The 21,114-nt window shown below is 39.8% G+C and overlaps 1 protein-coding gene across 37 annotated transcripts in view; it reads left to right on the top strand.

The window, feature by feature from the left end:
- WNK1 (WNK lysine deficient protein kinase 1) overlaps positions 1-21,114 on the top strand; it is a 134,239-nt gene that overhangs the window by 99,362 nt on the left and 13,763 nt on the right. For 7 of the 37 annotated variants that reach the window (XM_089919920.1, XM_022577210.2, XM_089919919.1 and 4 more), the window contains 14 exons: positions 1,215-1,298; positions 7,836-7,985; positions 9,307-9,747; positions 10,483-10,761; positions 11,440-11,537; positions 11,647-11,809; positions 12,211-12,327; positions 12,655-12,828; positions 13,029-13,083; positions 13,218-13,340; positions 13,858-15,284; positions 16,419-16,502; positions 18,086-18,169; positions 18,722-18,782. In XM_089919920.1, coding sequence (XP_089776046.1) covers positions 1,215-1,298; positions 7,836-7,985; positions 9,307-9,747; positions 10,483-10,761; positions 11,440-11,537; positions 11,647-11,809; positions 12,211-12,327; positions 12,655-12,828; positions 13,029-13,083; positions 13,218-13,340; positions 13,858-15,284; positions 16,419-16,502; positions 18,086-18,169; positions 18,722-18,782 — 3,340 coding nt within the window. The remainder of the gene's footprint in view (positions 1-1,214; positions 1,299-7,835; positions 7,986-9,306; positions 9,748-10,482; positions 10,762-11,439; positions 11,538-11,646; positions 11,810-12,210; positions 12,328-12,654; positions 12,829-13,028; positions 13,084-13,217; positions 13,341-13,857; positions 15,285-16,418; positions 16,503-18,085; positions 18,170-18,721; positions 18,783-21,114) is intronic. The other 30 variants (XM_089919925.1, XM_089919944.1, XM_089919917.1 and 27 more) reach the window with 20 other exon arrangements.

Here is a 21,114-nt window from a genome sequence, read left to right as displayed (position 1 = left end):
TTAGATGTTTTAAATATCCCACTCTTTTATAAAGAACTATATGTTCTTCTTTGTATTTTCTTCCTATGTTCTTCCCCCATCAGGGGCATAAATAACCCCAAAAATATACATAAAGTATCAGTTACTTAGAGCAGTACTAAGAAGCAAAAAGATCTAGAAACTTGAAAATCTGTACTGTGTGTACATGCGGTATGGTATGCTCACATTAACACACTGGTTGCCAGCCCATACTGTGAACGTGTATGCATTGCCAGCCTTGCTCCTTTAAACTTTCCAAAATGAAATTTCAAACGTCAGGTAGTTTACAGAAAAGGTGCAGAAAGAATGTATACTTGCGGTGGTTAGGATGCAGTAGAGTGTGATGTTCTATCCAAGCAAGCTTCAGAGAAGCCCCTCTAAACTGAAATGAGACAGCAAAGTTGGGCCTTTTCGTTTTCTTAGCTCACCTATTATCAAGTCCTGCATTCAGTTCTCACCTTCTAATTTATTTTAACTTAAGATCTCTTCTGGGTGAGGGTTTCTCAAATTCCAACCGTATGGACATTTTAGGTGAGATGGCTCTTTGCTGTGAGGGCTGCCCTGTGCATTTGTAGAGTGTTTAGCAGCATCCCTGGCCTCCCCCCACCAAGTACCAGAAGCAGTTGTGACAACCAAAACTAGCCCCAGGCACTGCCATGCATCTTTGGGAAGGGGCGTGGGGTTCCCAAAGTGCCCCTGGTTGAGAGCCATTGCTCTAGGTACTTGGCAGGTAATGATGATAATTATTTTTACGTTTTTGACAAAAGTCGCTATAGCACTACAAGAAATAGCAAAAGGAACCAAATAGCATTATTAAGTACCCTTTTTTCTTTAATTGTTTGGATAGTTTTTTCACATTGATAGTCTTATTATTTTTCCTGATTATTTTCAATGATAATTTTATTTTGAATCTTACTATTTTGGCAAAAAATATAGCCTGAGCAGCGGGGTAGGTTAGGTTTTAACCATCAGTGGTTTTTGCATGGAATCAGAGTATGTTCTGTAGTATGATCCTTCTCTAACCTTCTCTTTAAAAACATGCCCCAGCGGTCTCTCCCTACATACTTAATCAAGCGAATGTTTCATCTTGCTCAGGCAGACTCTCAGGAGCTCACATATTTATTGCAAAATCCTGACCTCTGTATAAACGTACATTTGGGCTGCTCTAATTTTTTGTATTCACTTCTCTCCTTCAGGCACAGGGGCAGAGCCAGGGTCAGCAATCTTCAAGTAGTTTAACAGGGGTTTCATCCTCCCAACCCATACAACATTCTCAGCAGGTGAGAGCAACTCATTGCTACGTTTTATGGATTAGCAATAGCCAAAACACTGGTTTACATCTTTCATGAATTGGATTCCTGATGTAAATGGCTTGCTAAGTTTTTGAAAGGAAAATCTAGAGGCATAACATTTCCTGTCTTCAGTAACATTTTAGAAAATCTTTTGTTTAATGTATTTTTGAATGGTCTATTAGATTAGACATACATTGAAATTCAAAAGAATTATCTTTACTGACATACTTTATGTGCCTTCTTAAACAGATGATTCTACACTGTTTTAACAATACGGTTGACCCTTGAACAGCACAGGGGGTTAGGGGCAACAGGCCTTCTGCACAGTCAGAAATCTGTGCATAACTTTATAGTGGGTCCTCCCTCTCTGAAGTTACACATCGACAGATTAAACCAATCTTGGATCGCATAGTACTGAAGTATGTATTTACTGAAAAAAGTTAACATATAAGTGAACCCACGCCGTTCAAACCCGTGTTATTCGAGGATCAACTGTACAAAGAATGTCATTTTCGTGTGTATTTCACGATTTGTCCTTTTGTGAGCATTTTACCATTGCTTTCACTGTGCTTGACTCTAGTAATGCTCCACTCCTTTTTAATTATTTCTAATCTTTGGGGTGGGGCATCAGATTTTATGCTAAAATGAATGAAAGCCTAAGAACAACTACTTCAGGAACTTTAAAAAAATGTTTTAAACTTCTGATTTGGGGAATTTGTTCCCAAAGGTTCAGAGAACTCAGGGGATTAGTATAATGCTGATGTATTCAACAGCAAAACGGGTAATTGTAAAATTAAATATCTGTAGTGCATCACTGATATTAGTTAACGGTAGTTATTTACATGGAAATAGTGCTTTGGGGGCACAATCGAATATTTATTACCTGTTTCAAATAAAATTTATAGCCACTACATGTGTCATAAAAACTTCCCAGTGGATTATTTTGTTGATAGTTCCCTATGCAGTGTGTTTTCAAACCACCAAATTCTAAATTGGCTTGTTTCTATCAGTTTTTGAAACTAAGTTTTCAGTTCTCCTTTCAAATGGCTTGCTCACAGTCCAGCATGTGATCATGTGGTCGTTTGATGCTGGCTTAAGATTAGATGTTCCTTGTACAAGATTAGCTTGGTTATACAGGCAGACCTTGTTTTACTGTGCTTCGCTTTCTTGTGCTTCGTAGGTACTACATTTCTTTTTTCTTCTTTTTTTTTTTAACAAATTGAAGATTTGTATTAACCCTGCTTCAAGCAAGTCTGTCAGCACCATTTTTCCAACAGCATTTGCTCATTTCGTGTCTCTGTGTCACGTTTTGCTAATTCCCACACTTATTTCAAACATCTTCATTACTATTATATTTGTTATGGTGATCTGTGATCACTGATCTTTGATGTTACTATTGCAAAAGGATTATGACTTGCTGAAGGCTCAGGTGATGGTTAGCATCTATTAATAAAGCATTTTTTAAATTAAGGTACGCACATTGTCTTTTTAGTCATGATGCTGTTTCACGCTTAATAGACTACAGTGAGGTATATGCACTAGGAAACAAAAAAATTCACGTGACTTGGATTATTGCAATATTCACTTTATTGCAATGATCTGAACCAAACCTGTAATATTTCCGAGATGCCTGTATATACATTTTCTCTGTGGCCAACACCTCTATCTTATAGAATAGAAGGGCTGGGAATTACACGTTTTGTCTTGCTCGTGCCCTTTCTTCCAGACAAGTATCTGAATCTATATATATTTATAGTTACGTTTAAGTAGTCACATTTTTGCCAACCTTAACAGGTTTAATTATATTAACAACCCCTGATAAGAATACAAAATAAAAGTTACATAAAGCTGAGTGAGGACAGAAACGCTATCATGGATACCAGTCTCCTAATTCGCTTATCATTGGACACAGGCCAATACCAATAAAATGTGCAGATTTAAGTGTATGCTCTGTTTTTCCTTTTCCAAAGGAATTTGTTATGAAGCAGTGAAATAAGCCATTGAGTTTAATGGTGATGAAAGTATGCACAGTCGGGGGGCGGGGGGCAGCCCCACAAATGTCAGGTTAAAAGAATCAGGTGCTTGACTCTTCTGGGAAAAGATCTGACTAAATGGCTATCTCTACAGTACAAACAAAAATTCCCATTTCAGCGATGCTTTTTTCAGATACTTTTATTTTGTGAGTTATTTTAAATATAGGATGAGTTAAGTAGAATCATAAAGTTGAGCCTTCAATCTAAATAAGTGTATGCAGTCTAGAATATTTAACTTTTCCAGGGTTGCATAGCCAATAGATAGAACTAAACATTACAAACCATAATCCAAGATTTCTACAGTAGTTTTCTTTTTTCTTCATTAAAGTTCTACAGGGATTCATGATACTGCAAAGGTGCCCAAGGAGCTGTATTTTTTTGTTTTATCTTCTGGGGTTCCATATATAGAAAAGAAAGATTGTAAACTTTCTGTACTGTATAGTTAGAGTCTGTTTTTAGATCTGATTTTCGTTTTGCATACTGTCACGTCCCAACACCACCTTAGGAAACAATCTCTCTAATTTTACTAGTGTGAGGAAAGAGATGAACTTTAGCTGAAATTTACTTTATTTCTTGTGTTTCTGAAATATACTGAATAAAGGATTGCTTCTTTTCACGTTTTTATCAAGAATCTCTTCTAGTGGTATATCGTGTCTTAATGAGGTACCAGAAATAACTTTCTCCTACCGGAAATCTGAGTATTTTGCTGCCACGAAAGGTCATGAGCTACGCTGCTTCCTTAATAATTTCATCCATAGGGCACATGTAGAGTCTGTAGGTATCTCTTACTTTTTGTTCAACTAAGGCTCGTGAACATTTTTTTCAAGCACCGTTGTCCAACAGATAGTACACGGTCAGTACAGGCTGTTTTCAAGAGGCAGTTTTATGCAAAGCATGATGCCAAGTTGCTATGCTAAACAGTACTTGTTTGGCTAAAGTGTTGATTATTAGCCAGTGTGATTGTGCAAAAAAAAAAAAAAACCATATACTCCTGTCCTATCCAGAGGTGCCACTTCTCTATAAATGCTTTAATGTATAATGGCGTACATGCCTCTCAATTATTCTAAGCAAGGAGTGAGGGTATATGTTTATAAAACTGCTCGTTTTTGACAGTACACACACACATACACACACACACACACACACACACACAGACAACTAATTAAACAGTTTTTTCCTAACTGAGTTCATGCTCTGAAGGACCATGTGCTAGGCACTGATGGACTACCAAGATGGATCATATAAGGCTACTTTCAGGGAGCCTGAATAATCTGGTAACCATATACGTCAACTCCTACAAAACGAGTAAGGATAATAGCTAACATTATATATAGTGTGCAAAGCAATCTACCTGTGTTTTTATTTAATCCTTCTATGAATCATATAAATATAGGTACTATCATTATTTCCATTGTACAGATGGGAAAGCTGAAACGAGATCTGGAGAAGCTAAGCACTTTACCCAAACTTCTAAAAGATAGAAAGAATTTAAATCCAAGTAGTCTGACTCCATGAAAGGAGGAGACTATATCTCTTCTGAGCAGGGAGGGGGATATCAGTAGGTTTATGAAAGAGCATTTGAACTGGAATCTGATTATGAGTTAGATTCAGATGAAGGATAAGGAATATTCTAGGCCCAAAGAAAAGGGCAGGGGGGGCAGTATAAGCAAGGTAGAAGGCACAAAGGTAGAAAGCTGTGAGACAGAAACAAACCTTGGGTTCAGTGTAGCTAGAATACAGATAAGTCAGGACTTATGGTTAGGACTCCGTGCTCCCAATGCAGGGGGGCACTAGTTTGATCCCTGGTCAGGGAACTAAGATCCCACATGCCACGTGGCACGGCCTAAAACAAAAAACAAATAAGTGAAGGTGTGAGTTCAGGAAAGAAATGATTGAGTCCAAATCGTGACGTAAGCAAGGGTCTGCGTTGAAGGGGGTGCGGGAGAGAGGTAATTGTGCGCCCAAATATAAGGGGGGGTTTGCTCAGATTGAACCCTTACGAAGAAGGGGGATCACCACATAGTCAAACTCTCATCAGGCTCACATCACGGGGCTCTTACTGGTCTTTGCTTTGAACAATAACACAAAAAAATATTAATGGAATAAAGTGAAACTGTTGAGAACAAGTGTGCCTGTAAGGACCTTAAATGGCGTATGTAGTTGGAAATGTTTATAGGCAATATCTGACAGAATTGGTTTTATATATGCCAAGACATTAAACATAGATTTTGTCCTTAGGGGGACAACTTCACTGTTCCAGGTTCATTGTAAATAACATTTAAAGATCACTTAAAGGTTACATGAATATACACCTGTAAGACAATTGCAGAAACAGTAGAACTGTCCTGATACTAACAATCAAACAGATGCTTGTCACTGCAGATTTTACCTCAAGACACAACTTAAAGAAAAGTACTATGTTATGCGCCAGAAAAGCGAGACCATTCATAGTGTAGCTTCCCGGAAGATAAAAATGCTGATGTATAATTACAGTGAAGATTTTGAATGAGGCAAGGGGAGCAACATTTCTGAATTAGTATATTTATATAAAAGACAATCTTATTTAGGTATGAAAATTAATGACTTAGATAACTGTAGATAGTTCACGGTGAATTCCTTAAAGTTTAAATATATTCAAGTTAACCAAAAAGGTTTTCTACTTTCTTGGTTCTTGTTTCTTAGTGGGAAAATGGGCAAAATTGTCTTATATTCAGAGCTGCCTTATAGTTGGATACATATGATATATCTTAGTTGCTGAAAATAAATTTTATATAATTCAGCCATTTGTTCCTAATTTTTTTTAAGTTAAGAATACATTATCAGAGCTAAATAAGGATAAAACAAACATGACTACTGTCACTATTACATTTCAGGATTCTTTTGATGGTTTTAATTGGTATAATAAAGAAATGAGGAATAAATATCAGGAAAGTAAAAATATTATTTGCAGATTATCACCTAACAAAATCTAGGATGCTTGTTAAGGTGGGTAGATGCATAATAGACATAAAAACAAAAATAAATAAGTCTTGGGGATGCAATGTACAGCATAGTGACTGTAGTTGATAATACTGTATTATATGTTTGAAGGCTGCTAAAGGCTATCACTGGTTGTAGCATTATTTTAAGTAACAAAAAATTCAGTCAACCAAAGTGTTCATCATTAGGATATCAGTGCCGTTGATAAATAAAATGAAAATGGCATGTCAGAGAACAGTATTTATAAAACGGGTGTGTTTTTGTTTTGTTTTTAAAAACAAAATCAACTTGTGTGTAAATGACCACTTATGCATAGAAGGAAATTCATAAAGTCGATGCACCAAACCACTAATTGTGATTGCCTGTGGAGAAATGAGGTTGGGTGTTTTCATTTAACTCTATTAATCTAATATATTGCTTAAAATTTTTATTACAAACAGGTGTTGTTTTTGTATTTAAAAATTAAAAATTTGGGCTTCCCTGGTGGCGCAGTGGTTGGGAGTCCGCCTGCCGATGCAGGGGACACGGGTTCGTGCCCCGGTCCGGGAAGATCCCACATGCCTCGGAGTGGCTGGGCCCGTGAGCCATGGCTGCTGAGCCTGCGCGTCCGGAGCCTGTGCTCCGCGCAACGGGAGAGGCCACAACAGTGAGAGGCCCGCATACCGCAAAAAAAAAAAAAAAATTAATTAAAAATTTTAAATTAGTTACAGGTATTAAAGAGCCTTGAAAGTCAGCTATGAAGTTCAGATTTTTGTTAGGCTAGAGGGGGCCATTAATTTTATTGCAAAATTTAGTGTTTGGGTACAATTACATGCCATTCATCAAGTTTAGGTGTATTATACCAGAGTGCCTAGCACATGCTTGATTTCCAGATGACATTCCCTTTGCTGTACGTTGAGGTGAGTGATAGTGTCCTTGTTTTCAAAGAAGGAAACCTCATTTTGGCAGTAAAATGAGCAATCTCTAAGGTATCACAGCTAGTAAATGGTAAAGCTGACGTTCAGAATTCAGTGCTTTTCTCCCATTTTATAGCCGTTATCAAAGCTATTCTTTAAGCAAATTAATTACACAGTTGATGAAATATTGATAGATGAAGGGAAAGAGATTAAAGGAAGAGATTGGACTAGTTTAATATGGGACCAAAGTGAGAGCTGCTATCAAGAAATGGGAACAAAGAGGGAGGAATTTGGAGGAGAGAGGGTCTGTTTGGACATGGTGTCTGAAGGTGTTTATAAATACCTGAGCTGCTACTGGGGCAGGGAGCCTATTAGGTGAAGAACCAGTGGTGACTCAAACTTTGAAACATGGGTTAGTTCTAGGTTGTACCATCACAAATAAAGAACACCAGATGAAAAAGAAAGATGTGTAAAAAGGGGAATTGGTGAATTTGGGTTTGTGCATGTCTTGATTACTAAAATTGCCATCTTTTACAGACACTGATAGGCAAACATACTTCTTTAGAAACATGCTGTTAATGACTTGAAATAAAACTGAGTGATGGTTTTCTTCTCAGCAGCAAGGAGTGCAGCAGACAACCCCCTCTCAGCAGACAGCGCAGTATTCACTTCCCCAGATGTCAGCCTCCAGCGAGGCCATGACTGCACAGCCCACAAGTCAGCCTCAACCTCCACAGTCCTTTTCGCATGTGTCAACAGGAAAACAGGTGAACGCTTAACTTCTAGAAAGGAGTGCCACATGACTTCTACCTTCCCTAATGGTGAAAATTGGTTATTTTCACTGCAAAAATGAAGTGAAAATTGCTTCTTTTGTGTATATGCATTGGTTAATATAAATGTGTATATACAGCAGCGATAATCCAAAAATGTTTAACTTTTAGGTTTATCAGCGTAAAATCAGTTTGACAGGTATAGAACTGATAAAGGTGCTGTGGTAATTGAACCTATGACATTTTCTAGCATTGTCAGTTGTACCTATCATTCTAGGTTTGCAGTTAATGCTGTGTTTTCACGTAGATTTATGCATTGTTTCCTTCCTTCATTGCCTTCTGAAGTCATAAAAAAACCCTTATATGGAATGATTTTTTTTTCTAAGTTATCCTTCTAGTCACTTGAAAGGTAACTCTGGGGACTTCCCTGGTGGTCCAGTGGCTAAGACTCCGTGCTCCCAATGCAGGGGGCCCAGGTTCGATCCCTGGTCAGGGAACTAGATCCTGCATGCTGCAACTAAAGATCCTGCGTGTTGCAACTAAGACCCGGCACAGCCAAATAAATAATATTTAAAAAAAAAAAAAGGAAAGAAAAGTAACCCTGTAGAAGATAAGCTCTTCTGAATGACCTTTTTTCAGCTTTAACATCGGGGCGTCTTGTGCTTGTATTGTTTCATATTTCATCACATCTGAGATACTGTCAGTTGTAAAATGCACCATTATTTTATGTAACACTGAGAACTGACATACTATTAATTGTAAGATATATCTTAATGTCATAAACATTAAAATGACCAGGTGGTGGAAAGGGATGATTGCATCGTACAATCAGTGAAATATAGTAATTAGACCTACTTTTACAGGCCTGTGTTAGACTTAAGAATTGTGGAAGCACTATGGATGAGCTCTAACTCCATTGGGAAGGAAGTCCTTTGAATTTCAGTAATCACTGTAGTATCAGTTGTAGATTTAGTGACAGCAAACATGCCAGTGGATTATGGTATGTGAAACATATCTCAGCCAGGCTGTAAAGAAAACAACCTTTCATATGGAAGGGTTCTCTTTGTTGTTGAACGATGAAGCATGAGCACAATTTCCTGCCACAAAAGATTTGGAACAGCAGCCAGTCTGTCAGCCTCCCTGTCTCCTGTTGTCCTCTCCCTGCTCTTATGTGGCACATTAACTTACACTAATGTATGCAAGGGTTTGGTGTTTGTTTTAATTTTCTTTCTTTTTGGCTAATACATAAGTCTTGCTTTTGGCAGCCTTGCTTTTTTTTTTTAAAGTCTGTCTGTTTTGTTTTTCTTTACCTTCCCAGCTTCCAGTTTCCCAGCCAGTACCAACTATCCAAGGCGAACCTCAGATCCCAGTTGCGACACAGCCCTCAGTTGTTCCAGTCCATTCTGGTGCTCACTTCCTCCCTGTGGGACAGCCACTCCCGCCTTCCTCACTCCCCCAGTACTCTGTCTCTCAGATCCCCTCAGCTCCTCAGCCAGCTTTCTCCCCGCTTCCTGTCACCATGGCAGCTGGCGTTAATCAGCCTCTGCTTACCTTGGCTTCCTCTGCTCCAGCAGCTGCAGTCCCTGGGGGACCCGCCGTGGTCCCTAGTCAGCTTCCCACCCTCCTGCAGCCTGTGACTCAGCTGCCAAGTCAGGCTCACCCGCAGCTCCTGCAGCCAGCAGTTCAGTCCACGGGGATAGCCGCTAACCTCGGGCAGACTGCTGAGGCTCCACTCCCCTCTGGAGATGTTCTCTACCAGGTACCGTGTTGGCTGGTGAGAAGGAGGGCACCAGAGGGTTTGGTTCTAATGATAGAACATCAAGGACTTAAAAACCTAATAACTGAATATCAGAATAACTAACAATAACAAAAGTTGCTGATCTCAACCAGAGATGCTAAAATAGTAAAATTCCGAGAAAGGACAGGGCGATGATGTCTGATGACTCATTTCCATTTTTCCCAAGACATCTCTTGGGAGAAAAATGGTTCTCTCAATATTCAGTGTAAGGTGATTGAAAGCTAGATATGGCTAATAATAGAATATATCAGGCTTTTTTTTAATGGGAAGAGTAAATATGGGTAGCCGACACGGTATCAGTAAAAAGTTTCAGGGTTTAGATTTAGAATATTAGCAAGTCATTATATGACTGGAATGACTGATACCTTGAAGAGTTTTTGCATTCTCCTGTTTGATTGGGTAGAAAGTAGGTATTTTCTAGAAGGAATTATGTCTATTCTTCCTATTTAAATAGTCTCCAGGAGGGAAAAAAATAGCAACTTAAAAGTATAGTTGTGTACAGTCCTGTCCCCTAAATTGAAATCAGTTAACCATTTCATTTCAAGAATCTTCTTTAAATTATTAGAAAAAGATCAGGCTACTTTTCTTCACTATGTTCCCTTTTTTTTTTTTCTTTTTTTTTTCTTGCTTGTCTTGCTGTTTTACTCATTTGATGACCCAACCTGCACTAATTCCCCTTCCTCGTTTCTGTCACAGGGCTTCCCACCTCGACTGCCACCACAGTACCCAGGAGACTCAAATCTTGCTCCCTCTTCCAGCGTGGCTTCTGTGTGCATTCCTTCTACAGTCCTGTCCCCTCCCATGCCGGCAGAAGCACTGGCTGCACCAGGTTACTTTCCTACAGTGGTGCAGCCTTATGTGGAATCAAGCCTTTTGGTTCCTGTGGGCAGTATAGGAGGACAGGTTCAAGTGTCCCAGCCAGCAGTGAGTTTAGCACAAGCCCCCAGTACATCCTCCCAGCAAGCAGCTCTGGAGGTAAATGGAATTCCTGCATGTTTATGTCTAAACTATATGTATAATGGGATAAAAATGACGAGAAATACAGGTTCCCCTGGTTTAGAATGCACTTGGAAACTATTGCGAACTAACTTCTGAATGACTTCTTGCAGCCGAGTGAAATGCCAGTGTGGGGCCTTGTTGCCACTGGCTGTTCTGTTGGGAAGTGAGTGTGCCTTGGAGGAGATAACGCTGCTAGCACTTCACTTCTTTAGCTAGCCCTTCAGCCGTGGTTCTTATCCTTTCACAAACTCCTGCCATTGGCAAGTCACCAGAATACCTTACCCTGCTGTGCTCCCGGTGATCCTTTTTGCCCCTCTTGGAGAAAGCTCTGAGCTGTCTTTGCACTTTGCTCTGCCTGCCCTGTTGCACATTCTGGTGAGATGCTGGCTGCGCGGCAGGTTGTAGTTTCTCACGCCTAGCAGCTGTTTGGCTGATGGCGCACTGTGCAGTCGGTGCCAGAGACTAGCTCTAGAAATTCCCGTTGCAATTTTAAGATGACTGTCTGTGGATGCTGAGTATTAAGCATTACCAGTAAATGCAGTGCTGCTGGGACTTAGGGGAGGGGCAAGGAGAGGGGGAGTAGCACACTGGGGGTGGTCGACAGTAAATAAAGTGTGTTCCTGCCAAGGTGCGAATTATCCTTTCTGTTTACAGAGCACTCAGGGCGTCTCTCAGGTGGCTCCTCCAGAGCCAGTTCCAGTGGCTCAGCCACAACCTACCCAGCCTGCTACATTGGTCTCTTCTGTAGACAGGTATGTGACAGTACAGTTCTCCTGTCTTGACTGGTAGATAGGATGGTAGGAAACTTTAAAATGTCTCACCTTTAAATCTCATCGTAAACTGAACTTTTTTTTTCCGAAGTGCACATTCAGATGTTGCTTCAGGTATGAGTGACGGCAATGAGAATGTCCCATCATCCAGTGGAAGGCATGAAGGGAGAACTACAAAACGGCATTATCGAAAATCTGTAAGAAGTCGCTCTCGTCATGAAAAGACTTCACGCCCAAAATTGAGAATTTTGAATGTAAGTATTGCTGACTTCTGGGTTTCATATAGTTAGTTCATACCATTTAAATATTTCTAAGGCTTGGGTGTATTGATGAAAGTTTAGGATCTTGTATCACCCAAATGATATTGTTAAATTCCATATTTCTAAAAAAAAAAAATAGAGTTTTTATTTGTAAAACAAAGATCTTACATTCTTACCAGACCCTTCAGTGGAAGATGTGTAAGTAGCTGAAAGGCTGATACTTTCTTAAGGTTTTCTTGCTCCTAGTTTAAGAGGCAAAGTAGCAGTGCTTCAAGGAATAGTGGTAACATTCGGCTTAAGTTCAAGTGATAACCTGTGTTACTTTGTCACATTCAATAACAGACCTGAGCATGGTTCTTCTGAGATATGAAGTACCTTTTCTTTTTTCTTTTCAGGTTTCAAATAAAGGAGACCGGGTAGTAGAATGTCAATTAGAGACTCACAATCGGAAAATGGTTACATTCAAATTTGATTTAGATGGTGACAACCCTGAGGAGATAGCAACAATTATGGTATGTCTGTTTTTGGAGTTCCAAATTTTTCCTTCATACTTTATCTTCATATCCACTGCCCTAGGCAAATATGCAATATTTTGTAAACTATTTTGACAGTTAAATATTTATTTCAATGTGAATATAACTAGCACACCAAACCTGTGATTTAGAGGTGATTTTGTGTAGGGCATGTCTAACGAGGTATTGAAGAACTAACTTACATATTAACTAAATAATAATACAGGTGGTATGCAGATAGGACAGAAGTCATGAAAGTGGTGATTGAATGACCTAAAGCTTGGGAAACACTGTACTAATTAAGCTAATGTCACATTTCTTTTACAGGTGAACAATGACTTTATTCTGGCAATGGAGAGAGAGGCATTTGTGGAACAAGTGCGGGATATTATTGAAAAAGCTGATGAAATGCTCAGTGAGGACGTCAGTGTGGAGCCAGAGGGTGACCAGGGATTGGAGAGTCTCCAGGGAAAGGATGACTATGGCTTTGCAGGCTCTCAAGTAAGTTCACCGTTCCCGTAGTGAAGCTTCGTTTATGTTAAATATTTGCTAAATTTGCCTTGCACGATGTCCAGCGGTACCACATTACACCTGTAACTGAGATTATCAACATCTATGTTCTTTTTGCATGTGGCGATTTGCTTTGCCTGCTCATTAAGATCGAGTGAGAGAATGAATTTAATCACTTTTGTTTGTTGTAGAAATTGGAAGAGTTCAAACAACCAATTCCTGCATCTTCCATGCCACAGCAAATAGGTGATTTTTTCTTTCCATTGTTTGTTCTTACCTTTGACCTAAGAAGTTATGTGCTAATAATGGAATCTTGAAGCTTTGTGTGAGTGACAATGTATATAATAATAATGCAATTAAATGGTTTGTTTCTTTTTAAGCAGGCCTTCCTACCAGTTCTTTAACTCAAGTTGTTCATTCTGCCGGAAGACGGTTTATAGTAAGTCCTGTGCCAGAAAGTCGATTACGAGAATCAAAAATTTTCAGTGAAGTATCAGATACAGGTAAGGAATTGCTTCTACCACATACATATATAAATCCTGTGTCTCTCCTTTATTGGAAGCTTGGTCATCAAGCAGTAGTTCAAATGATGACATAGACAATAAAGAATAGTAGAAAATTGAGACTGACCAACAGATAAACATTTGGAGACAGGGAAATAGGTGATGAATAGAGAGGATTTGAGCAAAAGGGCACAGAAGGGTGGCCATACTAGACACAGCCCGTGTGACTGATACTGTGTAGATTCAGCACTGTGTTTGTATCTCCATTTAGCGCTGCTGTATATCGTTTGAGGTTACTCCGTGCTTTCTCAGAAATAGATATTCATACAAGATCATTTCTTTTGCTGGAACTGCTATATCACTTAGCCATTTTACAGCCTATCATGTCCTTGGGGGAGGTTTTATACCTTGTTGGTACGTGGCATTGTTGGGAATCCCAAAAGTAGATTGTTCAGACAGTCTTTTGAACCCACCTTGTTAAAAAGAACTGATTCTGAGTTTTTATTTTCCTTTGCAGTTGCTGCTTCTACATCTGCTGGTGCTGGAATGAGCTTGTCTCACTCTGCTTCATCCCTTGGTCTACAGCAGGCCTTTTCTGAACTTAGACATGCACAAATGGCAGAAGGGCCGAGCACAGCACCTGCCAACTTCCGTCCGACGGGGCCAGCGTTCCCAGCAGTGCCCCCTTCCGTGATCAGCCCTGCTGGAGCTCCAGCCACAGCGGCAGCCGTACCCTCAGCGTCAGCCCCTGCCACGGGCTGCCCTCTTAGTGACGCTTCCGCATCAGCTGTTCAGTCTGAGGTTGCAGTGCCCACTGAAAAGGGGATTGCTGGAGTTGCCACCTGCACAGGTGTAACACCCTCCAGTGGTCTCCCTGTACCACTTGCATCTGAATCCCCGATACTTTCCAGTGTGGTGTCAAGCATCACAGTGCCTGCAGTCATCTCAGTATCAGCGACATCCCAGTCAGTTCAGGCTCCCACACCTGGGAGCGTTGTTTCCGGTACAGGCACGTTCCCCTCTGTACCAGTCTCAGTGACGGCAGCCTCTGCAGTGAGCAGTGCTGCTGCCCCAGGCGCTAAGCCTTCACCTGTATCGTCGCAGCAGGTGGCGGGCAGCATGGCTGGGACAGCCACGCTAACATCCGTGTCGGCAGCCGCTCCAGTCCCGAGTCTAGCTGCACAGCCGTCCCTTCCACCCAGCAGCAGCACCTCTGCTCTTACTCGAGCTGAGACTGTAGTGGTTAGTGCACACGCACTGGATAAGATATCTCATAGCAGCGTGACCGGATTGGCTTTGTCCCTCCCCGCGTCATCTTCCTCTCCCTCCCTGGGGGCAGGGGTATCTAGTGCTGTTTCTCAGCCTGGCGTGGCTCATCCTTTGGTCATCCCATCAGCTGTGGCTTCTACTCCTGCCCTTTCCCAGGCAGGACCTACTTCCACACCTTTACTACCCCAAGCTAGTATCCCACCTTTGGTACAACCTGTTGCCAATGTGCCTGCTGTACAGCAGACACTAATTCATAGTCAACCTCAACCAGCTTTGCTTCCCAACCAGCCCCATACTCACTGTCCTGAAATAGATGCTGATACTCAACCCAAAGCTCCTGGGATTGATGACATAAAGACTTTAGAGGAAAAACTGCGGTCTCTCTTTAGTGAGCACAGCTCATCTGGAGCTCAGCATGCTTCTGTCTCGCTGGACACGTCACTCGTCATGGAGACCACTGTCACACCAGGCCTCCCAACCACTGCTGTTGCACCAAGCAAACTCATGACTTCCACTACAAGTACTTGCTTACCACCAACCAGTTTGCCCTTAGGAACAACTGGTTCGTCAGTTATACCAGCGGTCACTCCTGGGCAAGTTTCCACCCCAGTCAGCGCTGTACCAGGAGTGAAACCTGGAACTGCTGCACCAAAGCCACCTTTAACTAAGCCTCCAGTAAGCTTCTTGTTTTGAAATAGTTTGAAAAATAAGATCACTCTTCTCCCCCTCCCCCAAAAGTACACTTTTAACAATACAGCCTTGCAGTATAGTTATAAAGATGCCTAGCTTGTGGTAGGTACTCAGTATTTATTAAATAAATTGATTGAAGGTGATTTTAGGATGTATGTACATGAACATGAGGTTTTTTTTTAAATGAAATATGGCAGGATTGGGGGTTAATTATGTTGTAAGATTTTCTAAGAGTGTATATAACAGGTGAAATACAAGCATTATTTCTGAATTGGTACAGACTGAAGAAATCCGTTTCCCAAAAGGGAGCTGAGTGTTTCTGCTGGCGATTGTACATAGTAACAGCAGTTCACAGTTTTTGTCTCCATGAGAATGAAGCAGATTTTCTGCCTTGCTCAGATTCCATAGATGTACAATTTGAGGTTTATAAAAAGTTGGAAGTTGGTGATGACTTCGATGTGGTGGAGGAGAAATTAATCTAATGCTAGGGATAAAATAGCTAGAAAGTGTTTTTTGGCTCTGCTATGGTGGCTTCCTCTCATTTTGCCATATTCAGTCTCTCATCTTTTCCAAATAACAAGGCTGTGTTTCTCCTACTGTATTGTATGCTTCGCCCATCTTTCTGCATTGCCATTGATGTGAGATTCTTTTTACAGCAGGGTAATATAGAGGCTTCACTCAGACAAAATACAGATTACTTGATAGTATTAGATTTCTGATGCCTTTTGTTATCAGACCTGCCCCATGGTTATTTCTGAACTGTTTTGTTTTCCCAGGAAAGCCTGATAATACTGTACCAAAGAAGAGGCTCAGGAGTATCTGGACTGTGCCTCTTGTGTCTAAACAGCCTTTGTTCTGTCTGCTTTCACTAGGGGATAGCCTTTTACTAAACTTTTCTGTTCATTTTATTGGTATGTCATAGTAACCCCTGTAATAGTATCATGATTATAATGTCCTTTATTTAAGGTAGATACCAGAGTGTAACCCAGGTGAGAAGCTTGCCTTAACTAGATACATTTTATTCTTATGCTTCTGCATTTGAATTAGTTGGTTTGCTCTCCAGTATGCAGTCTTTACTCTTAGTGTCTCATGGACTTGAATTTCCCTTCGTGTCTGTAGGTGTTGCCAGTGGGTACTGAACTTCCAGCTGGTACTCCACCCAGCGAGCAGCTGCCACCTTTTCCAGGACCTTCACTAACGCAGGTGCCCCAAGTCTTGGCAGATTTCTTTTTGTGCCTCTCCTTTCTTTCACAAGCTCATTTAAATTCTCCATTGCATGATCTTGCCTTCTGGCTCCTATTTGATTTTGACTTAGTAAAAACTTTCTTTTAAAACACCATAGCTGATGATACAGGCCCTACTTAAAGTAAGAAGCCAATCATCTAAAAATCATTTGATATTAATATTTTTTCATATCTTACGAAAAAGGAAGATAGCAAACGTGACAGTTTGCCAAAAGAAATATAATTCCTCTGTCATTCATACTTTTGTAGAGCAGTGAAAGATTAGACCATTGTGGAAGTAAAAAATCATATGTCATCAAAATTAACTGTGAAAGTTCCTGAGGAAAGGCTACCACCCTGATAACTGGTAACGCCCTTTTTCTCTGAGTTCAGTACAACCTGTTTTTTCTTGAATGTTTGACATTTTTTTTCAGTGACCACCTAATGAAGTAATTGGGTATAAGGGTCATGTTTATAAAAAACAGGTATTATATCTTAAAGTAGAAAAACCACACAGCTCAGCTAACATGAGACTGCTCCGAGAAGAACTGAGACCGGTGACGTGAATGTGAGATTCCCATCTCACACTCAGTTCTGCTCACTACGGGTCAGAATTGCCTGCACTATTTAAATTATTATTTCCCTTTCCCACCCTACCCCCGACCCTACACATTAGTTGAATTCCCATAAATAAAGTACTTGGTATGATCCCATTGTAACTAGGAAAAAACTTCTGACATGGGACAGGCTAGTAAACATTGAAACTAAGTTAGGAATTTATTTTAGAATAAGATATAAGAAAAACATGGTAAATTGCTAACTTGAAGTCTGAATTTATCCTACTTCTTTAATCCCAGATGTACAGTAAAACATAATTTAAGGAACTTGCCATAGTAAAGTAATAACTCCAATAGAGAACCCATTCCATCGGCTGCTAAATTTTGAAAAAAAAAATGCATTGTGGAAGTCTTGAACCTATTTTCTCATTAAAAACATGTATTCCAGCTCCTAAGAGGGCCCAAAATGTGATGAGAAACTGCAAATTAGATACGTAGTGGGTGAGGATAAGTGGACGCTGCTGCATGTAGAGGGAGAGGCATAGGTGAAGGCTGGGGAGGCATAGGTAGATAGAAGCCAAGATAGCGACAGAGTGTGTTAATGCCATCTTTTATTCATAAGGACAGGCTCTCAGAAAGATGTGCCCAACTGAAAAAGAAAATAGGGGACAGTACAGTTAATCTACCAATCAATCTTGATACATTTTTCAGAATATATTTTTAAGGAGAGGACAAATAGTTAACTTTTCTATCTCTAAGTAACATCAAACATAGAAGGTAAGAAAGAAGACTTCAAAACTCTAAAAACATAAATGTAACTGAGCTTTTCTGTGGCTTGAGAACTTGACAGTAAAATTTTGAGAGCTTGGTAATTCATTCAAGCAGTTACCACTAAGTTGAACTTAGGATATTGAGTTTAATGTTGAGTGAAGCAGGAAGCAGTGTGTCCTGTGTAAGCTGGCTCTGGCTGTGCCTGAGGCTGTGCTCACTGTGTTGTGTCCTTCAGCCCCAGCAGCCCCTGGGAGATCTGGATGCTCAGCTGAGAAGAACGCTCAGTCCAGAGACCGTTGTGCTGACGTCTGCAGTTGGTGTGAGTTCTGATAAAATCTCCCCACAACCCTAATATATTATATTTCTGGAATATAAGCTGTAACCTAGACCATTATTAATACCTTTAACACCTAGTCAGAGTCTTTGCTTGTTCCAGTCGACAGAAATGAGACGATGAATGAAAGAGTAACACTGACCCAGTAGTGTAACTATGGAAAAAATTTGATTTGGGAGACACTTTTCTTGTCTTACCTGTGGTTACAGTCATACCACAGATCAGTTCTATGGACTTGGTGTTTATGCTTTGGAGGAGGCTATACTTTAAGTTCGAAGTCTTAACTTCTTCCTTTTAGGCTTGTGACACAATAATGTTCTGATTAAAACTACTTTTTCTATGAACATCCAAGTTATACTTTTGAGCATTCCATGAGAAAAATTAAGAAAGCAGTTTGGAGAGGTTAAGACTCAAAATTTCTTTTAAAAATCTATAAAATGCCTGTCTTTCTTTACATCAGACTTATTTTTAGGTTAGAAAGTCACTCTTTTTAAGTCACTGATGCTAAAGATGTTGTGTATCTGTGTGTGTTTGCAGCCCGTGTCCGTGGTGGCTCCAACAGCAGTTGTGGAAGCAGGAGCCCAGCTTCAGAAGGATGGTGAGAAGCATCCTTCTTCCTCTGTATTCCCACTTCCAGACCTTCCTGTAATGGCTGGTAGAGGTTACTATGTCAAAGACACATTCACGAGAGTTCGTAGCTGTACTTGAGACTGTGTTGAACAACATTTTTATGTATTTCATGATTGAGGAGCATTGATACTAATATTGAGAGCATGTAATATCAGCAAAGTTGTGAATTTTTTACTTTTTTTTTTTTGAGGGGTAGCATGCCAGGGAGTAATGATAGCTTCTTAGCATAAGACCCTTTGTTATTATTAGCTCAGCCAAATCCTTGGTAAGAGATGCAAGGAAATTCAAGCATATTTATAAAAGTTAATTCATTGGCCACCTCTTGGCTTTTGAGATGTATAGAAATATAGATAAGTTTGAACAGCATGGATGGTAGAAATACAAATGTAAGATTTCAAATCATCAGTTTAAACATTATTTTTTTTTTTTTTGGCTGTGTTGTGTCTTCATTGCTGTGCGCGGGCTTTCTAGTTGCGGCGAGCGGGGGCTACTCTTTGTTGTGGTGCGCAGGCTTCTCATTGTGGTGGCTTCTCTTGTTGCAGAGCATGGGCTCTAGGCGTGCGGGCTTCAGTAGTTGTGGCTCATGGGCTGTAGAGCACAGGCTTCAGTAGTTATGGCGCATGGGCTTGGTTTCTCCGCGGCATGTGGGATCTTCCCAGACCAGGGCTCGAACCCGTGTCCCCTGCATTGGCAGGCGGATTCTTAACCACTGTGCCACCAGGGAAGCCCCCAAACATTTTAATCTATTTCTGGAGTCTCTAGACTTGGTCTGTCCATAAATATCTCTTTTTTAAAAAGGCACATTTCCAACTTAATTTTGTAAAAATTGTCCATACCAACAACTTAAATGTTTTCTTAGAACTTTTATCACCATGTGCTTAGTCATAAGTTCATTATCAACTACTAGTGCTGTAAAGTTTTGTTGTCTCTTTTCACCATCAGTCCCACAGAACCTGGGAAATGTAACTTATTTTTTGTTGCCTTTTCCTTCAGAATCATTTATAATCAAAAGTGAAAGTAATTGAATGAGATATGCTTAATGTAATTTTATATAGCACGTGCTTAATAATATTTTTCCCTTTTTATTATATCCATTCTCCTCAACACCACCTGACATAAATGTAATTCCCTGAGCAACTATTAATAAGATTACCTGAATGCTCTTCTTCCTGTCTTCCTTAAGTGCTAAATTTCACTTAAAACCTTTCTAAAGTAAATTATTTTCAAGGCAGTCACAATCTGAATTGGCTCTCATTTTAAAAGAAGTGACTTGAAAGTCAGTGGAACAGATTAGAAAGTCCAGAAATGGACAAACTAAAATGTAATGTAGAAAATGAAAAAGGTGACCTTTCAAATCAGTGAGAAAAGGGGATATTTCAGTAAATGGTTTGGGACAACTGGACAGCCATTTGGAAAAAAGTAAAGATAGATCACTAGCCTAGGCCAAAGTAAATTCAAAATGGAACAAAGGTGGAAAATGAGCTCATAAAATAGGACTGTACGAAAACAAAAGGAATCTTTTTTTTTTTTTTTCCAATTGTCTAGAGCAGGGTTGACAAACTTGTTCTGTAAAAGGCCAGGAAGGGAATATTTTAGGTTTTGCTGGCCATACGGTCTCTGTCATAGCTACTCAAGTATCCAACATATTGTAGCCTAAAAGGTGTAATAGATAATAAATAAAGGAAGGAGTTTAACTGTGTTCCAATAAAATTTATTTATAAAAACAAGCAGTGGGCTAAATTTGGTCCACAGATCATAGTTTGCTGCTCCCTGATATAGAGAAAGATGTTATTATTACATTTAATCCCCAACCCAGAAGCATTAATAGATTTTAAATTTCTGCATGGGGAGAAAAGTACTGTTTTGTCCAAAGATAAATGGAAAACTGGGAAATGTGTGTGTTGTATATTCGTATCACAAAAAGGACTAGTTTTGTTAATATAAAGAATTTCTGTAAATTTGGCATGGACCAAGAAATAATCAAAAGATACAGAAAAAAAAGAAACTTAGACATGAAGATACTTAACTTCCTTCATGAAACAGAAATGCAGAATAAAACTACAAGTGATTGTATTTCTCACCTGTCCTTGGTAAATTCAGAAGTTTAAAAGCCACTGGTGACTTGGTACAGCCTTTTTGGAGATCAGTTTATGTCTGTCAGTGTTTTAAATGACAACGATTCGGTATTGGGTTGGCCAAAAAGTTTGTTTCGGTTCCTAAATGAACTTTTTGGCCAACCCAATACTTCTAGTTTTAGGTATTTATTTCACAGAGCTATAAGAATATACATATTAGAGCAC

This window comes from Delphinapterus leucas, chromosome 11 (genome assembly GCF_059928025.1).
Source record: "Delphinapterus leucas isolate spDelLeu-1000000601 "Yukka" chromosome 11, BTC_Dleu_Yukka2, whole genome shotgun sequence".
NCBI classification, from domain to species: Eukaryota; Metazoa; Chordata; class Mammalia; order Artiodactyla; family Monodontidae; genus Delphinapterus; species Delphinapterus leucas.
This window is presented reverse-complemented; position numbering and strand designations above follow the sequence as displayed.